This window comes from Sparus aurata, chromosome 1 (genome assembly GCF_900880675.1).
Source record: "Sparus aurata chromosome 1, fSpaAur1.1, whole genome shotgun sequence".
NCBI classification, from domain to species: domain Eukaryota; kingdom Metazoa; phylum Chordata; class Actinopteri; order Spariformes; family Sparidae; genus Sparus; species Sparus aurata.
Genome location: NC_044187.1, coordinates 10,281,820 through 10,298,232, shown reverse-complemented (window position 1 = coordinate 10,298,232; position 16,413 = coordinate 10,281,820). Strand labels below are relative to the sequence as shown.

General features: G+C 41.5%; 2 protein-coding genes across 2 annotated transcripts; both read left to right on the top strand.

Moving 5' to 3' along the window:
- The first annotated feature begins 424 nt into the window (after positions 1–424).
- LOC115589518 (P2Y purinoceptor 14-like) lies at positions 425–5,887 on the top strand. The gene is made up of 3 exons (XM_030430445.1): positions 425–565; positions 759–1,018; positions 5,296–5,887. Exons 1-3 carry the CDS (start codon positions 425–427, stop codon positions 5,885–5,887), a joined length of 993 nt encoding a protein of 330 aa, XP_030286305.1.
- Positions 5,888–11,557: 5,670 nt separating this feature from the next.
- Positions 11,558–14,639, top strand: LOC115591250 (P2Y purinoceptor 14-like). Its single transcript, XM_030433081.1, has 4 exons — positions 11,558–11,565; positions 11,845–11,998; positions 12,192–12,451; positions 14,002–14,639. Exons 2-4 carry the CDS (start codon positions 11,858–11,860, stop codon positions 14,615–14,617), a joined length of 1,017 nt encoding a protein of 338 aa, XP_030288941.1. The 5' UTR covers positions 11,558–11,565; positions 11,845–11,857; the 3' UTR covers positions 14,618–14,639.
- The last annotated feature ends 1,774 nt before the right edge of the window (positions 14,640–16,413 follow it).

The window sequence follows — 16,413 nt, the reverse complement described above, 5'->3', positions numbered from 1 at the left end:
TTGAATTATAACTCACTTTAGGGTCAATCACGCACACGTAACGTCATCACACAATGTCGTGCTGTCACTCCGCTGCTGCATGTCGCTTCTCTCACTCCGCTGCTGCATGTCACTTCGCCAGCCTGCAGGAAGTACTCACAGGCGCATGCGCGCAGGAGCGGGCTTTCTAACAACGGCTTTGAAGACAACATTTTAGTATCCAAAAATCTATATCTAAAAATCAAAAATCTATATTTGACGATTGAGCGGGATGTGTGTTTGAATCCTCCTGTGGTTCCTGTAGTTATATCTTGATCTTTTGGTCATGGTCACATGTGATGAATGATTTATTCTCCTGTTTGGAAGCATTTCTGTCGCAGGCAGTGTGTTTTGTGTATAAGGTGGTCTTTAATTTGAATTCATCTCGTTTAGATCGACCAGAAAAATGAGTGACCAAGGATTTGAGAAAATGACCTCATCTGTCAACCAGTCGTCAGTTACAAACCAGACTGCAGTGGATGATTGTGTTGAGGTCGACACCTCGGCAAACCCCTTCTTCATGGTCGTCTACAGTCTGGTGTTTCTGGTGAGCTTTAAAAGATCTAATGGCTGACTCTGGATCTGAGGGAAGGAAGTGACTTATTCAAAAGATCTTTGCTATTAAATTACAAATACTTAAGTGAATTTGTTTTACAGAATTTAAAGATTAAATATTTTGTTCAGCCAAAACTTTTGAGTGTAACTGTTGCTGCCATGCGGCTCACCTGGTTTCTGTGCAGGTCGGTTTCTCCCTCAATGCCTTCATCATCAAGTTTTACTTCTGCCGAGCTCAGCGTCAGGCATCCAGCTGCATGAAAGTTTACCTGAAGAACTTGGCAGCTGCTGACTTCCTGCTCTGCCTCTGCCTTCCCATCCGCATCACAAAATATGTCAGCAACACCTTCACCACCCGCCTGGTCTTCTGCAACTTTGGCTTCTCTGCCTTCTTCCTCAACATATACGCCAGCGTCCTGTTCATGGGATACATCGCTGCTTACAGGTAGGCCGGGTTGGCAATGTCAGGCCAGTAGCGAGAAGGCAAGCAAACCAAGCAATTGCTTGGGGCCCCGAGCTGGCCTGGGGCCCCAAGACAACGACTGGTTATGAATAAAATGCAATGACAAACTGTGTGAGCGCCCCTTTGATAGTCAATGCAGTAAAGTGCAATGACACTGTTATCGGGATCCCCCTCAAGGGGGCCCCTCTCAGTAGTCGCTGACAGCAGCCAGCCAGCCAGGTTCGTGACCTCTGCTGCCGGCAAAATACAAAACCTCTGCAGTCATCACATGAAGCGTAATTATGCATCAGGAAGCCAGAAAAGAAAAAAGAGAAAGTAAGAGGAGGATAAGAAAAAACAAGATAGTGGTAAGTGATACATTATACTGGATAAAACAGCTCTACTTGTCTTGTACAATCAGTGTAATTTCGCAGCAGGTAGGCTAGCAAAAAATGTTTATGTTAGCTACCTTCATGTCCATTTTGCTTGGGGCCCCCAAATTCCTTGAAACGGCCCTGGGCAATGTGGCATTGTCTGTATACAGAGTGGCCTGGCAGTGGCCACGATCCTCTTCACTGAAGTTTGTACAAAAACGTTGGGATGTTCTGCAGCAAAGGACATGACTGATACAGTCCAAAATACCTTAAATCTAAGAAACTAATATCAGAATAATTCATACATGAAAATGTATTTCCTCTAACAATTTATATCTAAATGCATTTTAACCATAACACATCATATATAAACTACCACAGAGGATTATTCGAGAATGGATTTTAAGTTGTTCTACTATTGGCTCTTTTGACACTACTAATCTTTTTTATACCATTTCCTAGTGTTCTGAGATTTACGGCATACATTTGACCAGGATCAAATTTGTGATGCTGCAATGTTAATGCATTAAATGAAATAATAACTTGCACATTTCAGATCAACATAAACATTCAAGGGGCTACTTGACCCACACTGCACTCTCCTGTTGTATGAATTCCAGTAATCACAAACATTTTGACTTAGGTAGATATACAAATTACAATGATTTCATTTTATGTATTGAAATATCACTTAAACAAAATAAAACCTCAAAAGCAGTGCTACATAGGACAGAAACAGGGACCAAATTCTAAACTTTTCTATAGCATTAAAAGCTTCCAGTAATTTATTTAATGTCTATTTATTCAAATTATACTTTACAAGGCATGCATTAAATACATACTATGTGCAATAAGGTAATAAAAAAAGAACAATGCCATTAATTTGTATTGACAGGGCCTGTTGTGACAGTCAGCCATTTAGACCGTCATGCTAGCAAGGAATTAGCAACCTTTTCAGACACATTTTTGATTTACAACAATTAGGTTCTATGAGATATTTGAAAGTGATGAGGCTTCAACTTTTAGCTCCTCTGCCTAAGGAAAAACACGCTGAACAAGCTTAAAATCATACAGTTCAAAGACAGAGCTATATCTATTAATGTCACTTCCTGTGAGTCATAACTTCAGAGCTGTATTGCACAATGTTTATGTTGTGTCCTGTGTGAATGCTACATGACTGACGGAAACTATGGGGACAGCTGTAAAATGCTATTTATTCATAAAATATATATGTAGGCTCAGTGATGTGCACAAGGGGGGGGGGGGCAAACATGCGCTAAAGTGCCCTCTTGGGAGCCAAAACACGCACTAAAGCGCCCTCTTGGGAGCCAAAATGCTTGCTAAAGTGCCCCTCTTTTCGCCCCTGCCCTTCAAAAAGTCTGTGCACGCCACTGTGTAGGCTACAGATTTACGTTTTTAAACAACTAATGTGAGTGATAACAACCTTACCTTGTTATTAATGGTGGTGGTGGGGAGTTCTAAATAACAGTGTTTAGCATATCAAACTTATGATAGCTGTATCTCCGGGTCTTCAGGATTTGTGTCTTTTTAAAAAGGAAAAAAAAAAAATCTGAAAAGTTCATGAATGATATATGCCTTTATTGAACAACCCACTGAAAATCCACCATCCAATCAGTTTTACACATTCTTTAATCAAACAAGTTTCACTTGGTTTAACACTTCCAGGACAGACAATGGCCGTGTTTCCCAGATTCGTTAAGAAGCTCTTAAGTGCTAAGATCTTCTTAGGAGCGCTCTTAAGAACGCTGTGAAAGAAGGATGTGTTTCCCAGAGTCGCTCTTAGCTTAAGAAGATCTTTCACTAAGAAGGAAATGTAAGATCGAGCTGACCCACTCTTAACAGCCTTCTTAGCGACCAAATGCTCAGTGATCAAGCCGCGTCAGGGAAATTTATATCCTGCAGACCACTGGCGCAAGAAACATAGGCTAATAGTAGAGAAGAAAAAAAAACTTTTTATTGAATTACACGTTTAAGTTTTCCACACACATCTGCATATATGAGTTTATAGTACAACACATACAAAAAGCCAGACGGTTTACATAAATGCATACGTGCGTCAGCACTTCTCCCCACTGGATGTGCTGTCAGACCGGGCTGTCCAGGCAAAGTACCGGCTGCCCCGTGCGGAGATCCAACGGCTGATCACTCTGGTGTCTCCACACATCCAGAGAGCAACCCACTGCAATTTTGCCCTCAGCCCGGAGGTGCAGCTCCTGGCTGTGCTGCGTTTTTACGCAGTGGGGAGCTTCCTGGAGGTGGTGGGCGACGGCACCAGCCTCAGCAAGGCATCGGTGTCACAGAGTGTGGCAGCTGTGACACCGATTCTCCTGCGCCATGCCCGGACCCACATAAAGATGCCCACCACACGGGACGAGGTCCGCCAGGTCCACCAAGGGTTCCACGCAGTGGCTGGGATCCCCCGGGTGATCGGTGTGGTGGATGGCACCCTCATTCCAATCCACAATCCCTCCCTGGTGGATCCGTGCTGGATCGGTAGAAAGCACTACGCGGCCATCAGCACCCAGGTGGTGGTGGACCACAATGGCCTTATCACTGACATCGTTGCCAGGTGGCCAGGAGGCACACACGACAACTTCATGTGGGCCAACTCAGCTGTGGGGCAGAAGGCTGGCAGAGGGGAGTTGGTAGGAGCAATGAAGGGAGTTGATTAATGAAATTGAACGGGATACATTGCGTAATGCAGATAAAAAATAGAAATGCCCCGCACCTGAATCCTGGGGAAGGATGATTGGAACCGAGATGAAGGGACGGTTGAACTGCGCCACGGCAAGCGTCAGCTGTCTCCGGTGCAGCTCCAACCTCTCCTGCTTTATCCGGACCATCTCTTCCTGCAGGGCAGTTTGTCGTTCGAGTTGGCCCTCTATCCCCCGCAGGACCACCAGCTTCTCCCTCTCCAAGCGCACCAGCGTCTCGCTGCAGGTGCAGGTCGTTATTGCGGGCCGCCCTGTTAAGCCTCCCCGCATGCGGACACCAGGCCCTGCTGGCTGGCACACGGGGACAGGGCACGGTTGTGGGGGTTGTCCTCTCCTGGGGGCGTGCACGTCCCTTGATTACTACTTTGATACACCTGTTGGCACACACACACACACCCGCACCCCCCCACACACGATACATGCGTAGCCTAATTGCACTTGTGTGGGGGAACCACAGGGCGCTGTGTGTGACTTATGCGCTGATAAAGAGGTGGGTGATCGATTTGCCTGGCATCAATTGATTCAGTTCCAGCACCACCGCGCTGGACAGCTTCCACTAAGAACTTCTTAAGAAGCTTCTTTGGCTTGATCTTAGGGTTCTCCTAAGAAGGCAGTTAAGAACGTGACTGGGAAACACCCGTATCTTAGCGCTCCTTCTTAGCCGAACCCTTCTTAAGAGCCTTCTTAAGTCCTTAAGAACGATCGAATCTGGGAAACGCGGCCAATGTACGTTTGGTAGAATGTCCAATTTGATGTCAGCAACATGTTTCTACGACACCATATTACTGCCCAACCCTACAACTGGGTAATGTCAACACACAGAAAATGAAAAACCTGATGGATTTTAAAGTAGCAGTTTATTTTTAGAGAAGAGAAATAGTGCTAGTGGGCCGAGCATATTATGTTCTTTGGCAAACTTTGAACTGCTGAACTTTTAACATCAACATGTGAAGTTTTTCCTCACTTGAATTGAGGGTCTAAGAACAGAGGATGTTGTTCACAGTAAAGATTGTAAAGCCCATTGAGGCAATGTGATTGTGATTTTGGGCTATATAAATAAAATTGATTTGATTTGATTTGATTTAACTTGATAAACTTTAAACTGCTGAACTTTAACTGTGACTGTAATCTGTTAAAGTTGTGTACTTACGCCTGCTATTCCTCGCTCCAGGTATCTGAAGATCGTCCATGGATCTGCAGCACCTCACATCCTGCAGACAGTGCGTGCTGCACATATCATCTCCACTGTCACCTGGGTTTTCCTCCTGGCCCTGATGAGCACCTACATCATCGTGTTATTCTACAGCCTAAAACACTTGACCTCTGCCTCAATTAGCTGTAAAGCACTTCAAAGTGACCAGCTTGCTGTGCTCTACAAAATCATAGACACTTTCTCCATCGTCAGCTTCCTGTTTGTCCTGGTCTCCTTGATCTTCTTCTATTATAACACCTCCCGCAGAGTGTCAGAGGCGCGGCAGAGGCAGCCGACGTCCTCCAGCTCCAAGAAGCTTGCAAAGTCACACAGAAACATGTTGGTGCTGGTCTGTGTCTTCTGCTTCTGCTTCGTCCCTTTCCACTTGTTTCGCCTTATCGACATATTCCTTTGGAAGAATTGTTCTATGAGGAAGGTTTCTTATTACCTGATGGAGGTGACCGTCATGGTTTCAGCTCTGAACGTCTGCCTGGACCCGCTCATCTACTTCATCTTCTGCAAGGCGTTCAGGGCCCAGCTGAGTGGGAGAGGGGGGGCTAGAAACGGATAATTACTGTACATAACATTTTATTTGCCAAGAATGTAATACAAATTATAGATTACAATAACTAATCATTTAATTAAAACTAATTGAAGAGGCTCTGTGGAACTTTGTGTAGTACTTACGGACTCCAGTTCTAAATGATAAATCTGTTAGTGGAGCAGAGAGGCGCTGAGACAATGTGCATAAAGTCAATACTTTGGACTGTCGTGGAAATCTGACCCGAGTCTTTCACAAAGAAATCTACAGTCCAGCAGCATTCAACACCTTCAACAAATCATCCACAGACTTGTTCAGTCGACTGAGCGAGACGTAGAAAGTCTCATTTTTCATGTCATGTTACAATATAACAAACTGAGGCTGCGCTGATCGACAATTACTGTAGGGAACAGACCAACTATAAATATGTACTTTATATGACCCCACTTCAAAAAACCCGAACTATCCCTTTTAATAAATGGCTGTTGAGGTCATAGCAATGTGGCCGGAGTGACGATGGGAGAGATAGAGGGGAAAGCAAAACATAGGTTACAGTCTGAGTGAGTGAGAGAGCGAGCGAGCTTTGAACCGGGTGTACACCTCACTGTTAACCTTGTTTATATTTTGTGTATATTTTGGGACATTTTTGATTTCGGATACCTGTTCATATTTGGATTTCCTACTTCCTACTGGAACTGCTGCACAACAGTTTTCCCCCTGGATGATTGAAGCTCTATCTTATCTTAAGCTGATACATATGTGGCCAAAAGTATGCAGACACCTGAACATTTCACCCATATGTCCAACGATTATCAGTACTAATCTTTTCCCTCATTCGGCCAAAAGAGCATCAGTGAGGTCGAGCGCTGATGTTGGGTGATAAGGCCCCACTCTCAAATAGGTGTTCGCGTTCATCCCCGAGCCGCTGGAAGTTGGGTTGAGGTCAGGTTGAGTTCTTCCCATCAAAATTTGAAAAATCACTTCTTCATGGACCTGGTTCTGTGAGTGAGGTCAGAGTCATGTTGTAAATATCTAAATATAGAAAATGAAAATTAGACATTTTATGTTAACCCCTGCTGCTGTGCTGTAAATTCAGTCACCCTGCTTTAAAATTATAAATGTTTACTTCTGCTGAATAATAGATAATGTTGTATTTGTACAGTATCTACACAACAACCAGCTCTGTCTTCATGGACCTGCTCTGTGCATGAGGTCACCGTCACGTTGTATACACATATACAGGTTAGGAGGTTAAATCTATTTCAATACAGTTACTAATGATCTGTTACAAAATGTTGTCAATAATGTGGCTGCATGTGTCGCAATATGAAAATAATAATAACTTGATTATACTTTTTTATTTTAAATTTTATATCTATTTTCTTTCATTTGCTTTTACATTGAAAAAACTGTAACAAAACAGAAAAATAAATACAATTCAGTCCTTTTTAAATGTGTGTTTTGGGGTTGCTACACTCTCTTTTCAAACTGATTCATTCTTTTCAGACCAACATGACCCCCTTTTAATCCTATATGCAGTTCAGTGTTGTGCATGCGTCCTTGATTTGGACCTTAGATAATGAGTTTATTTTTTCATGGTATGCACGTCTTCTACAATGTCCAGTCACTTTCCTGAACATTTCAACCAGACCCTTGTGATGGCCATTTTTTATGTGAGTTAAAGAATTTTGTCACTTTCAGTTTTAAAATCTATGTGTTAACTTCCAGCAGGTCCGCTGCGCTGCCTATCTGCTCTGTCCCAGCTCCGGCAGTCCGGAACCCTCCAGAACATATCTGGCGATGCTGGAGCACCACGCAGCATTTCAGCGCCGAGCAGCCAGGAAGTCAAGCGCAGAAATAACAATATAACATCCGGTTACTTTTCAAAATAAAACATTCCGTGTTGACACCAGCACACAGATCTCAAAAAGGAGACAAACACAAGCTCTTCTGCTTATCCTTCGGTCGGGAACTATGGAGCAGGATATATGACGATGCTTACATAGCCCTTGTACATATACATATTATCAGATTCTCAATAGTATTTCAATTTAGGGGGGGCGTGAAAAAAATTCTGTCCTCTGGGGAGGGAGCATGACAAACAATAATAGAGAACCACTGCACTAGTCCATGCACATGCGAACAAATGACACTTCACAAGTCTCACACAACATCACTCCGGTCACAAGTGTGTGTTATTTTGGCCATAACTGTAAACTGCAGTTTATCATTATTATATAACTAGGGTTAGACAACTATATAATTTACTCCTTTTTTTAATATATATAATTTTCTTTTTTCTGGGTTAGGGTCTCAGGTCTCTGAATGCGTCCTAAAATAAAACAGTCAAGGTCACAGTGTTTCACACCGACCATATGTTTAATTTTTTGGGTGGTTCTTCTTCTTCTGTGCTAAACACCGAGGGGCTTAATAGTCGTTTTATTAAGATAAAAAGATTATTAATGTCATGTTTTAGTCATCAACCGGCTCTTACCTGCATCATCATCATCATGGAGAGCAGGGTTCACAAATGTGTTGGACTCAGTCAGGTCAGTCTGTTGAAATAAATCCTGGTGGGAGCCTTTATATAGTCTGCGTGGGGCTGGTCTGTGGAAGCATGTGACACCTACAGTGTCATAAAGTTTATGGTTATGATTCAGTGATATACAGTACAAGCTGAGGTCATAGTGCCACTGTGTTGTTTTTCTATGATTACACATTCAATTGTGTTTTTTATGCAGATATGCAGAAAAGAGTCAACGTCTTTAAATTAAAGGGAAAGAATTCTTACAAAGAAAGAAGCAAATAAACAAAGACAGAAGATGAGACCTTTTAATGACATGAGAAAAACTAATAAAAACGTATATAATCACAACATTTTCAGAACGTTGAACTCTAAAAAGTGCACTGGGGAAAATTTGTACTCATGACCTCAATATTTGAAGTCCTTGACTAACGCCCAGACAGCACTCCTCCTCTGATAATAGATTAAACCTTATTACTCATTTAACAGAGAAAGTTAAAAGCAAAACAAGAACATAAAGTATTTTAGGGGCATCTTGTCAATGCATCTTTGATCCTGTGCTGTGTGGAAACCCCGGGATGACACCACACCTTCAGTGTCTGAACAAACAACGGCACAACGATCTGTCACAACACCGGAACTTTCTGGATGGTTTTATTTGAATTACATCCTCTCTTATCAGTGATAAGACCATGAAAAAACTTATTTTATAGTCGTTACTATTGTCATGATGCCCACTGACAAAAAATGAATCTGTTTTTTACCTTATACCGTTTGTGTTCATTTGTCCTTGATTAGCCAAATAATTAACTTCTATAAACATGTTAGCTCCAAGCTAGCTAGCAACAGATGCACCAACCTGCCTGTAAGTTTGTGCTCAACTCAGCCTCTGACTGAACTCAGAACCCCTTTAGAAACTTTCTTCTCCGTTCTTTTAGTTATTTCCCTTCAGTCTCTTTCCTTTTCTCCTCTAACCTCTGGATGTTTAGGATGCAGATCAATAAAGCCCAGGATAAGCATGGAGTTAGAAACAATAACTAACAGGAACACCATGCATGTGTAATCTCCTCTTTTCACTGACTTTTCAGCAAAGTTGCCAATTAAAATTTAGCCATTTAATTTTTCTTACATTTCTGCAAACCATAAATAGGTTCAGATTTGTACATATCATATCACATTCAGCAGGACTTTTATGTTGACAGGTGGAGGGGATGGTGGTGGCATTACAGCTAGGAAAGAAGGCTTCCAAGCCAGTGACTGCCGTTCGAAACTGTGTTATAGGTAACACCACTGGATATTTTTAACGAGACGCTGGGACATTTTCCAGCTGTATTTGTGGTGACAAGACCAGACATATTAAACCAGACATTGGGACGTTTACAGCCACTTTTGCAGCAAAAAAAAAAAAATCCCATTTTGTGGTGCGAAAATCTGATATTTCTTATTAAGATATTTAGACATTTTCCGGCCATGTTTGATGCAACAAAATTGGATATTTTTAAAGATATAAGACATTTTACAGCCATTTCTGGGGCCACAGAACAAAACATATTTTTGATAAGGCGTGCTGAGACATTAAAACCTGCTTTTGCTGTCAACAGAGAAACATTGTGGCTCCATGAACACAACAGCATGGCCCAGTGGCGTGCACAGGTAGACACTAGGTGGTGCTAAAGCACCTGCCCTTTGCCCTCTGGACCAAGCAAGTGCCCTTTTGAAAGTTTTTTTTTTGTTGTTGTTTGTTTTTTTGTGGCCCATGCTGACGTGATCATCTATAAGTGCTCGTCAATTAAAAGCGTGTGATAATGATGCCCCAATTAATATTCCCTCCACCCCACCCGCACACACCTCTGTCAATGTGAACGCGCAGAGCACAGCTGCAGCCCACAGCTGCAGCCCACACACCCCTCCTCCCCTGCCCACCAGCCAGGTGACACATAAATGAATCGAGTCGAGTGTGTTGTTTGCCCCCTAAGCCTCAGTTGCCAAGCTATAACTTGCATTTATTTGTCTCTGTTGTGAAGTAGCCTGTCTCAACACCACACAGCTGGGCATAAATTAGCCGACTGCTCACCTGCTTAACAAGCTAGACGCTACCCAAAATCAATAATAGATATGACGTGATGATGACCGCCGGTAGAGTTTGTCATTGGTATCCTACAGCATGTGAATCTATCAGTATACTTAAGATAAATATTTAGTAGGCTATTGTGTAGGTTTACATTAGGCTACATAATTAACACTTGCAGTAATTTATTTGCTAAATGACAAACAGGCAATTCCCAATTGCCTGCAGAAAAAGTAGCCCTGTGCCTTGTTGAAATATAACCAAACAGTCTTATTCATATTGTTGGTCTCTTTTTATTTACCAATTGCAGCAATCCTCTCCTAGAAAGGAGAGGATAAGAAAGGAAAAAGAAAGGGAGCTACAGCAGGCAGCCCAGGGGAGCAGCTCTCTGCTCTCCTGGATAAAAGCATCCACCAGCAGGAAGATGAAGATGAAAGGTTAGAGTCAAGAGTCATGTTCACTGTTTAGGGGCATTTTAAAGCTCAGATTTTAAAGTTGAACTGTTCCTCTAATTTTGCTGAAATATCTTAAAAGCTGTCCACATTTTATTTTAACTACACAAAGTGGTTTGGCTGTACTAAATTAGGCATTAAGCTATTTTAGCTAATTATATTATTTTGTACCAACAAATTATTTCTGTGTTAAGACTTGCAGTAATCTTGTATTTACCTCAATAGGCCATATTCAACCTTAAAAAATAGGCTATTACTAAAACTATTATTATTCTGTTTTAGGCAGCTACAGCAGGGAAGCAGTAGGCATATTTTTTAAATCTCACACTGCTATAATAAGGCAGCTGTCAGTTCTACATGCCGCATAAAGTGCCCTTATTTTTCACTGAGCACCTGCCCCCCAAAATGTCTGTGCACGCCACTGGCATGGCCTGTAAATGTTGTCAGTGGTACTTGTGGCCTGTTTACCAGAACTAGACAGGAAGACAATTTGCCTCTCAACAGCAGTGAGTGAGCGTGTGTGGTTTTTAAGTTTTTCTATAGGCTTGAAGTTGAAGACGTCATAAATGATGTGATTTTGCTTCCGCTGTGAAAGCAGAATAAAAGGGGTCCAGTGGCCAGGCTTTCTCTCAGATCCCCTCAAACACACAGGGAAACACTGCAGGTATTTAATCTTCTTTTTTTGCACTACTACAGCTTTGAAGACAACATTTTAATATCCAAAACTCTATATCTGAATAATCTATATTTGACAACTGAGCGGGATGTGTGTTAGAGTTTATGGTAATTTGAATCCTCTGTGGTTCCTGTAAGCTTTATATCTTGATCTTTTGGTCATGGTCACATGTGATGAATGATTTATTCTCCTGTTTGGAAGCATTTCTGTTGCAGGCGGTGTGTTTTGTGTATAAGGTGGTCTGTAATTTGAATTCATCTCGTTTAGATCGACCAGAAAAATGAGTGACCAAGGATTTGAGGAAATGACCTCATCTGTCAACCAGACATCAGTTACAAACCAGACTGCAGTCGACGGTTGTGTTAAGGTCGATACCTCGGTACACCCCTTCTTCATGGTCGTCTACAGTCTGGTGTTTCTGGTGAGCTTTTAAAGATCTAATGGCTGACTCTGGATCTGAGGGAAGGAAGTGACTTATTCAAAAGATCTTTGCTATTATATTACAAATAGTTAAGTGAATTTGTTTTACAGGAATGAAAGGTTAAATTTTTTGTTCAGCCAAAACTTTTGAGTGTAACTGTTGCTGCCATGCGGCTCACCTGGTTTCTCTGCAGGTCGGTTTCTCCCTCAATGCCTTCATCATCAAGTTTTACTTCTGCCGAGCTCAGCGTCAGGCATCCAGCAGCATGACAGTTTACCTGAAGAACTTGGCAGCTGCTGACTTCCTGCTCTGCCTCTGTCTCCCCATCCGCATCACAAAATATGTTAGCAATATCTTCACCACCCGCCTGGTCTTCTGCACCTTTGGCTTCTTCGCCTTCTTCCTCAACATGTACGCCAGCATCCTGTTCATGGGATACATCGCTGCTTACAGGTAGGCCGGGTTGGCAATGTGGCATTGTGTGTAGTGGCCTGGCAGTGGCCATGATCCTCTTCACTGAAGTTTGTACAAAAACGTTGGGATGTTCTGCAGCAAAGGACATGACTGATACAGTCCAAAATATCTTAAATCTAATAAGCTAATATCAGAATAATTCCTACATGAAAACGTATTTCATCTAACAATTTATATCCAAATGCATTTAAACCATAACACATCATATATAATCTACCACAGAGGATTACTCGAGAATGGATTTTAAGTTGTTCTACTATTGGCTCTTTTGACACTACTGATCTTTTTTATACCATTTCCTACTGTTCTGAGATTTACGGCATATATTTGACCAGGATCAAATTTGTGATGTCGCAATGTTAATGCATTAAATGAAATAATCACTTGCACATTTCAGATCAACATAAACAATTGAAGGTGCTACTTGGCCCACACTGCACTCTCCTGATGTATGAATTCCAGTAATCACAAACATTTTGACTTAGGTAGATATACAAATTACAATGATTTCATTTTATGTATTGAAATATCACTTAAACAAAGTGCAACCTCAAAAGCAGTGCTACATAGGACAGAAACAGGGGCTAAATTCTAAACTTTTCTATAGCAAGTTTCAAAGTAATTTATTTAATGTCTATTTATTCAAATTATACTTTACAAGGCATGCATTAAATACATACTATTTGCAATAAGGTAATAAAAAAAGAACAATGCCATTAATTTGTATTGACAGGGCCTGTTGTGACAGTCAGCCATTTAGACCGCCATGCTAGCAAGGAATTCGCAACCTTTTCAGACACGTTTTTGATTTACAACAATTAGGTTCTATGAGATATTTGAAAGTGATGAGGCTTCAACTTTTTGCTCCTCTGCCTAAGGAAAAACACGCTGAACAAGCTTAAAATCATACAGTTCAAAGACAGAGCTATATACAGAGTCTATTAATGTCACTTCCTGTGAGTCAAAACTTCAGAGCTGTATTGGACAATTTTTATGTTGTGTCCTGTGTGAATGCTACATGACTGACAGAAACTATGGGGACAGCTATAAAATGCTATTTATTCATAAAATATATATGTAGGCTACAGATTTACGTTTTTAAACAACTAATGTGAGTGATAACAACCTTAACTTGTTATTAATGGTGGTGGTGGGGAGTTCTAAATAACAGTGTTTAGCATATCAAACTTATGATAGCTGTATCTCCGGGTCTTCAGGATTTGTGTCTTTCTAAAAAGGAAAAAAAATAAATCTGAAAAGTTCATGAATGATATATGCCTTTATTGAACAACCCACTGAAAAATCAACCATGCATGTTTTACACATTTCTTAATCAAACAAATTTCACTTAGTGTAATACTTCCAGGACAGACAATGTACGTTTCTGGTAGAATGTCCAATTTGATGTCAGCAACATGTTTCTACGACACCGCATATTATGTTCTTAGACAAACTTTGAACTGCTGAACTTTAACTGCGACTGTAATCTATTAAAGTTGTGTACTGATGCCTGCTCTTCCTCGCTCCAGGTATCTGAAGATCGTCCAGGGATCTCCAGCACCTCACATCCTGCAGACAGTGCGTGCTGCACATATCATCTCCACTGTCACCTGGGTTTTCCTCCTGGCAGTGATGAGCAGCTACATCATCTTGTTATTCTACAGCCTAAAACACTCAACCTCTGCCTCAATTAGCTGTAAAGTACTTCACAGTGACCAGCTTGCTGTGCTCTACAAAATCATACACACTTTCTTCGCCGTCAGCTTCCTGTTTGTCCTGGTCTCCTTGATCTTCTTCTATTATAAAACCTCCCGCAGGGTGTCAGAGCAGCAGAGGCAGCCGATGTCCTCCAGATCCAACCCTAACCCGAACCCTAACCCTAACCCTAAGCTTGCAAAGTCACACAGAAACATGTTGGTGCTGCTCTGTGTCTTCTGCTTCTGCTTCGGCCCTTTCCACTTGTTTCGCATTATCGACGCATTCCTTTGGAAGAATTGTTCTATGAGGAAGGTTTCTTATTACCTGATGGAGGTGACCGTCATGGTTTCAGCTCTGAACGTCTGCCTGGACCCGATCATCTACTTCATCTTCGGCAAGGCGTTCAGGGCCCAGCTGAGTGGGAGAGGGGGGGCTAGAAACAGATAATTACTGTACATAACATTTTATTTGCCAGGAATGTAATACAAATCATAGATTAAAATGAATAATCGTTTAATCAAAACAAATTGAATTTGGAATTGAAATTGCTGGGATCCAGTCGTTATACAAAAGGTGACGACCGGAATAGGCAGAAGTATTAAGAAATACGTTTTTTTTACCTGATGAGGCAGGGTGTGTGTTGTTTCTACCTCATCAGTTTAAAAAAACGTTTATCTTAATACCTCTGCCTGTTCTGGTCGTCACCTTTTGTATATCTCCATCTGATCTCCACACCAGTCGCTGCTCGTCTTTAAGAGCACAGTAATTGATGGCTCAACTCAAACAAGGAGAGGAAATCAAACCTCGCGCCTTCACAATGATGTCCTTAAACAGAGCATGGATCTGGCTTGGATGGGAGAATTCTGATTTAAAGTTTGCTGCAATCAAGACCTCATGTATTTTATTAGTGCTTTGAGTATTTGAGTGTCTCAAAAGGCCAGAGACAGTCAATCTTTATCCATTCTCATATATTTCTGTCTTTTCCCTCTGTGTCTGTCTGTATTTCCTGTAATCTCAATCTCTGTGACAGCTTGTGATGGTTCAAAGGAAGAGAAGAGCGGCAGAGAGAGGTGTAGATCATTGTCTTTTCTGCCCGGTTATGTTCCTGTCGACATATAATCCATGTTAAAGAGATATTTTGGGTTTTTTGAAGTGGGGTCATATAAAGTACATATCTATAGTCAGTCTGTTCCCTACTGTAATTGTCGATCAGCGCAGTCTCAGTTTGGAGGAGCAGAGAGCCGCTCCAGCCCAGACACTCAGCTTTGTACTGCAGTGAAGGGAGTCCAGATGCAAAGCTAATTTTAACCACCTAAAACAAGGCCCACCTAAAAAAATCTATATTAGTTCAAATGTACGTTGTATAGAGAAAATTCACACTGCTTTACAATGCCGTCAGACCGCCCTTTCTTTTGGCACTACATTTTCTTAACCGTAGAACAACAGACAGACCGTAGAACCTCCGTATCCCTATGCATTAGTGAAACGGCCTGGTTGCTCTAATATGTAGGGATACGGATGTTCTACGGTTGAGAAAACGTAGTGCCAAAAGAAAGGGCGGTCTGACGGCGATGTAAAGCGGCGTGAATTTTCTCTCTTTTGTATATATTTGGGACATTTTTGATTTCGGATACCTGTTTATATTTGGATTTCCTACTTCCTACTGGAACTGCTGCACAACAGTTTCCCCCTGGATGATTGAAGCTCCATCTTGTCTTAAGCTGATACATGTGTGGCCAAAAGTATGCAGACACCAGAACATTTCACCCGCATGTCCAACGACTATCAGTACTAATCTTTTCCCTAATTCGTCCAAAAGAGCATTAGTGAGGTTGAGCGCTGATGTTGGGTGATAAGGCCCCGCTCGCAAATAGGTGTTCCAGTTCATCCCCGAGCAGCTGGAAGTTGGGTTGAGGTCAGGTCGAGTTCTTCCCATCAAAATTTGAAAAATCACTTCTTCATGGACCTGGTTCTGTGAGTGAGGTCAGAGTCATGTTGTAAATATTTAAATATAGAATATGAAAAATAGATATTTTATGTTGTTTTAGGTCACTGTCACGTTGTATACATATATACAGGTTAGGAGGTTAAATCTATTTCAATACAGTTACTAATGATCTGTTACAAAATGTTGTCAATAATGTGGCTGCATGTGTCGCAATATGAAAATAATAATAACTTCATTATACTTTTTTGTTTTAAATTTTATATCTATTTTCTTTCATTTGCTTTTACATTGAAAA

Excerpts from the sequence above, each read along its gene's own strand:
- LOC115589518 (XM_030430445.1), top strand. The coding sequence starts at position 425 with ATGAGTGACCAAGGATTTGAGAAAATGACCTCATCTGTCAACCAGTCG. Across the intron at positions 566-758 it reads TCTACAGTCTGGTGTTTCTG|GTCGGTTTCTCCCTCAATGC; the intron begins GTGAGCTTTAAA and ends GTTTCTGTGCAG. Across the intron at positions 1,019-5,295 it reads GGATACATCGCTGCTTACAG|GTATCTGAAGATCGTCCATG; the intron begins GTAGGCCGGGTT and ends TCCTCGCTCCAG.
- LOC115591250 (XM_030433081.1), top strand. The coding sequence starts at position 11,858 with ATGAGTGACCAAGGATTTGAGGAAATGACCTCATCTGTCAACCAGACA. Across the intron at positions 11,999-12,191 it reads TCTACAGTCTGGTGTTTCTG|GTCGGTTTCTCCCTCAATGC; the intron begins GTGAGCTTTTAA and ends GTTTCTCTGCAG. Across the intron at positions 12,452-14,001 it reads GGATACATCGCTGCTTACAG|GTATCTGAAGATCGTCCAGG; the intron begins GTAGGCCGGGTT and ends TCCTCGCTCCAG.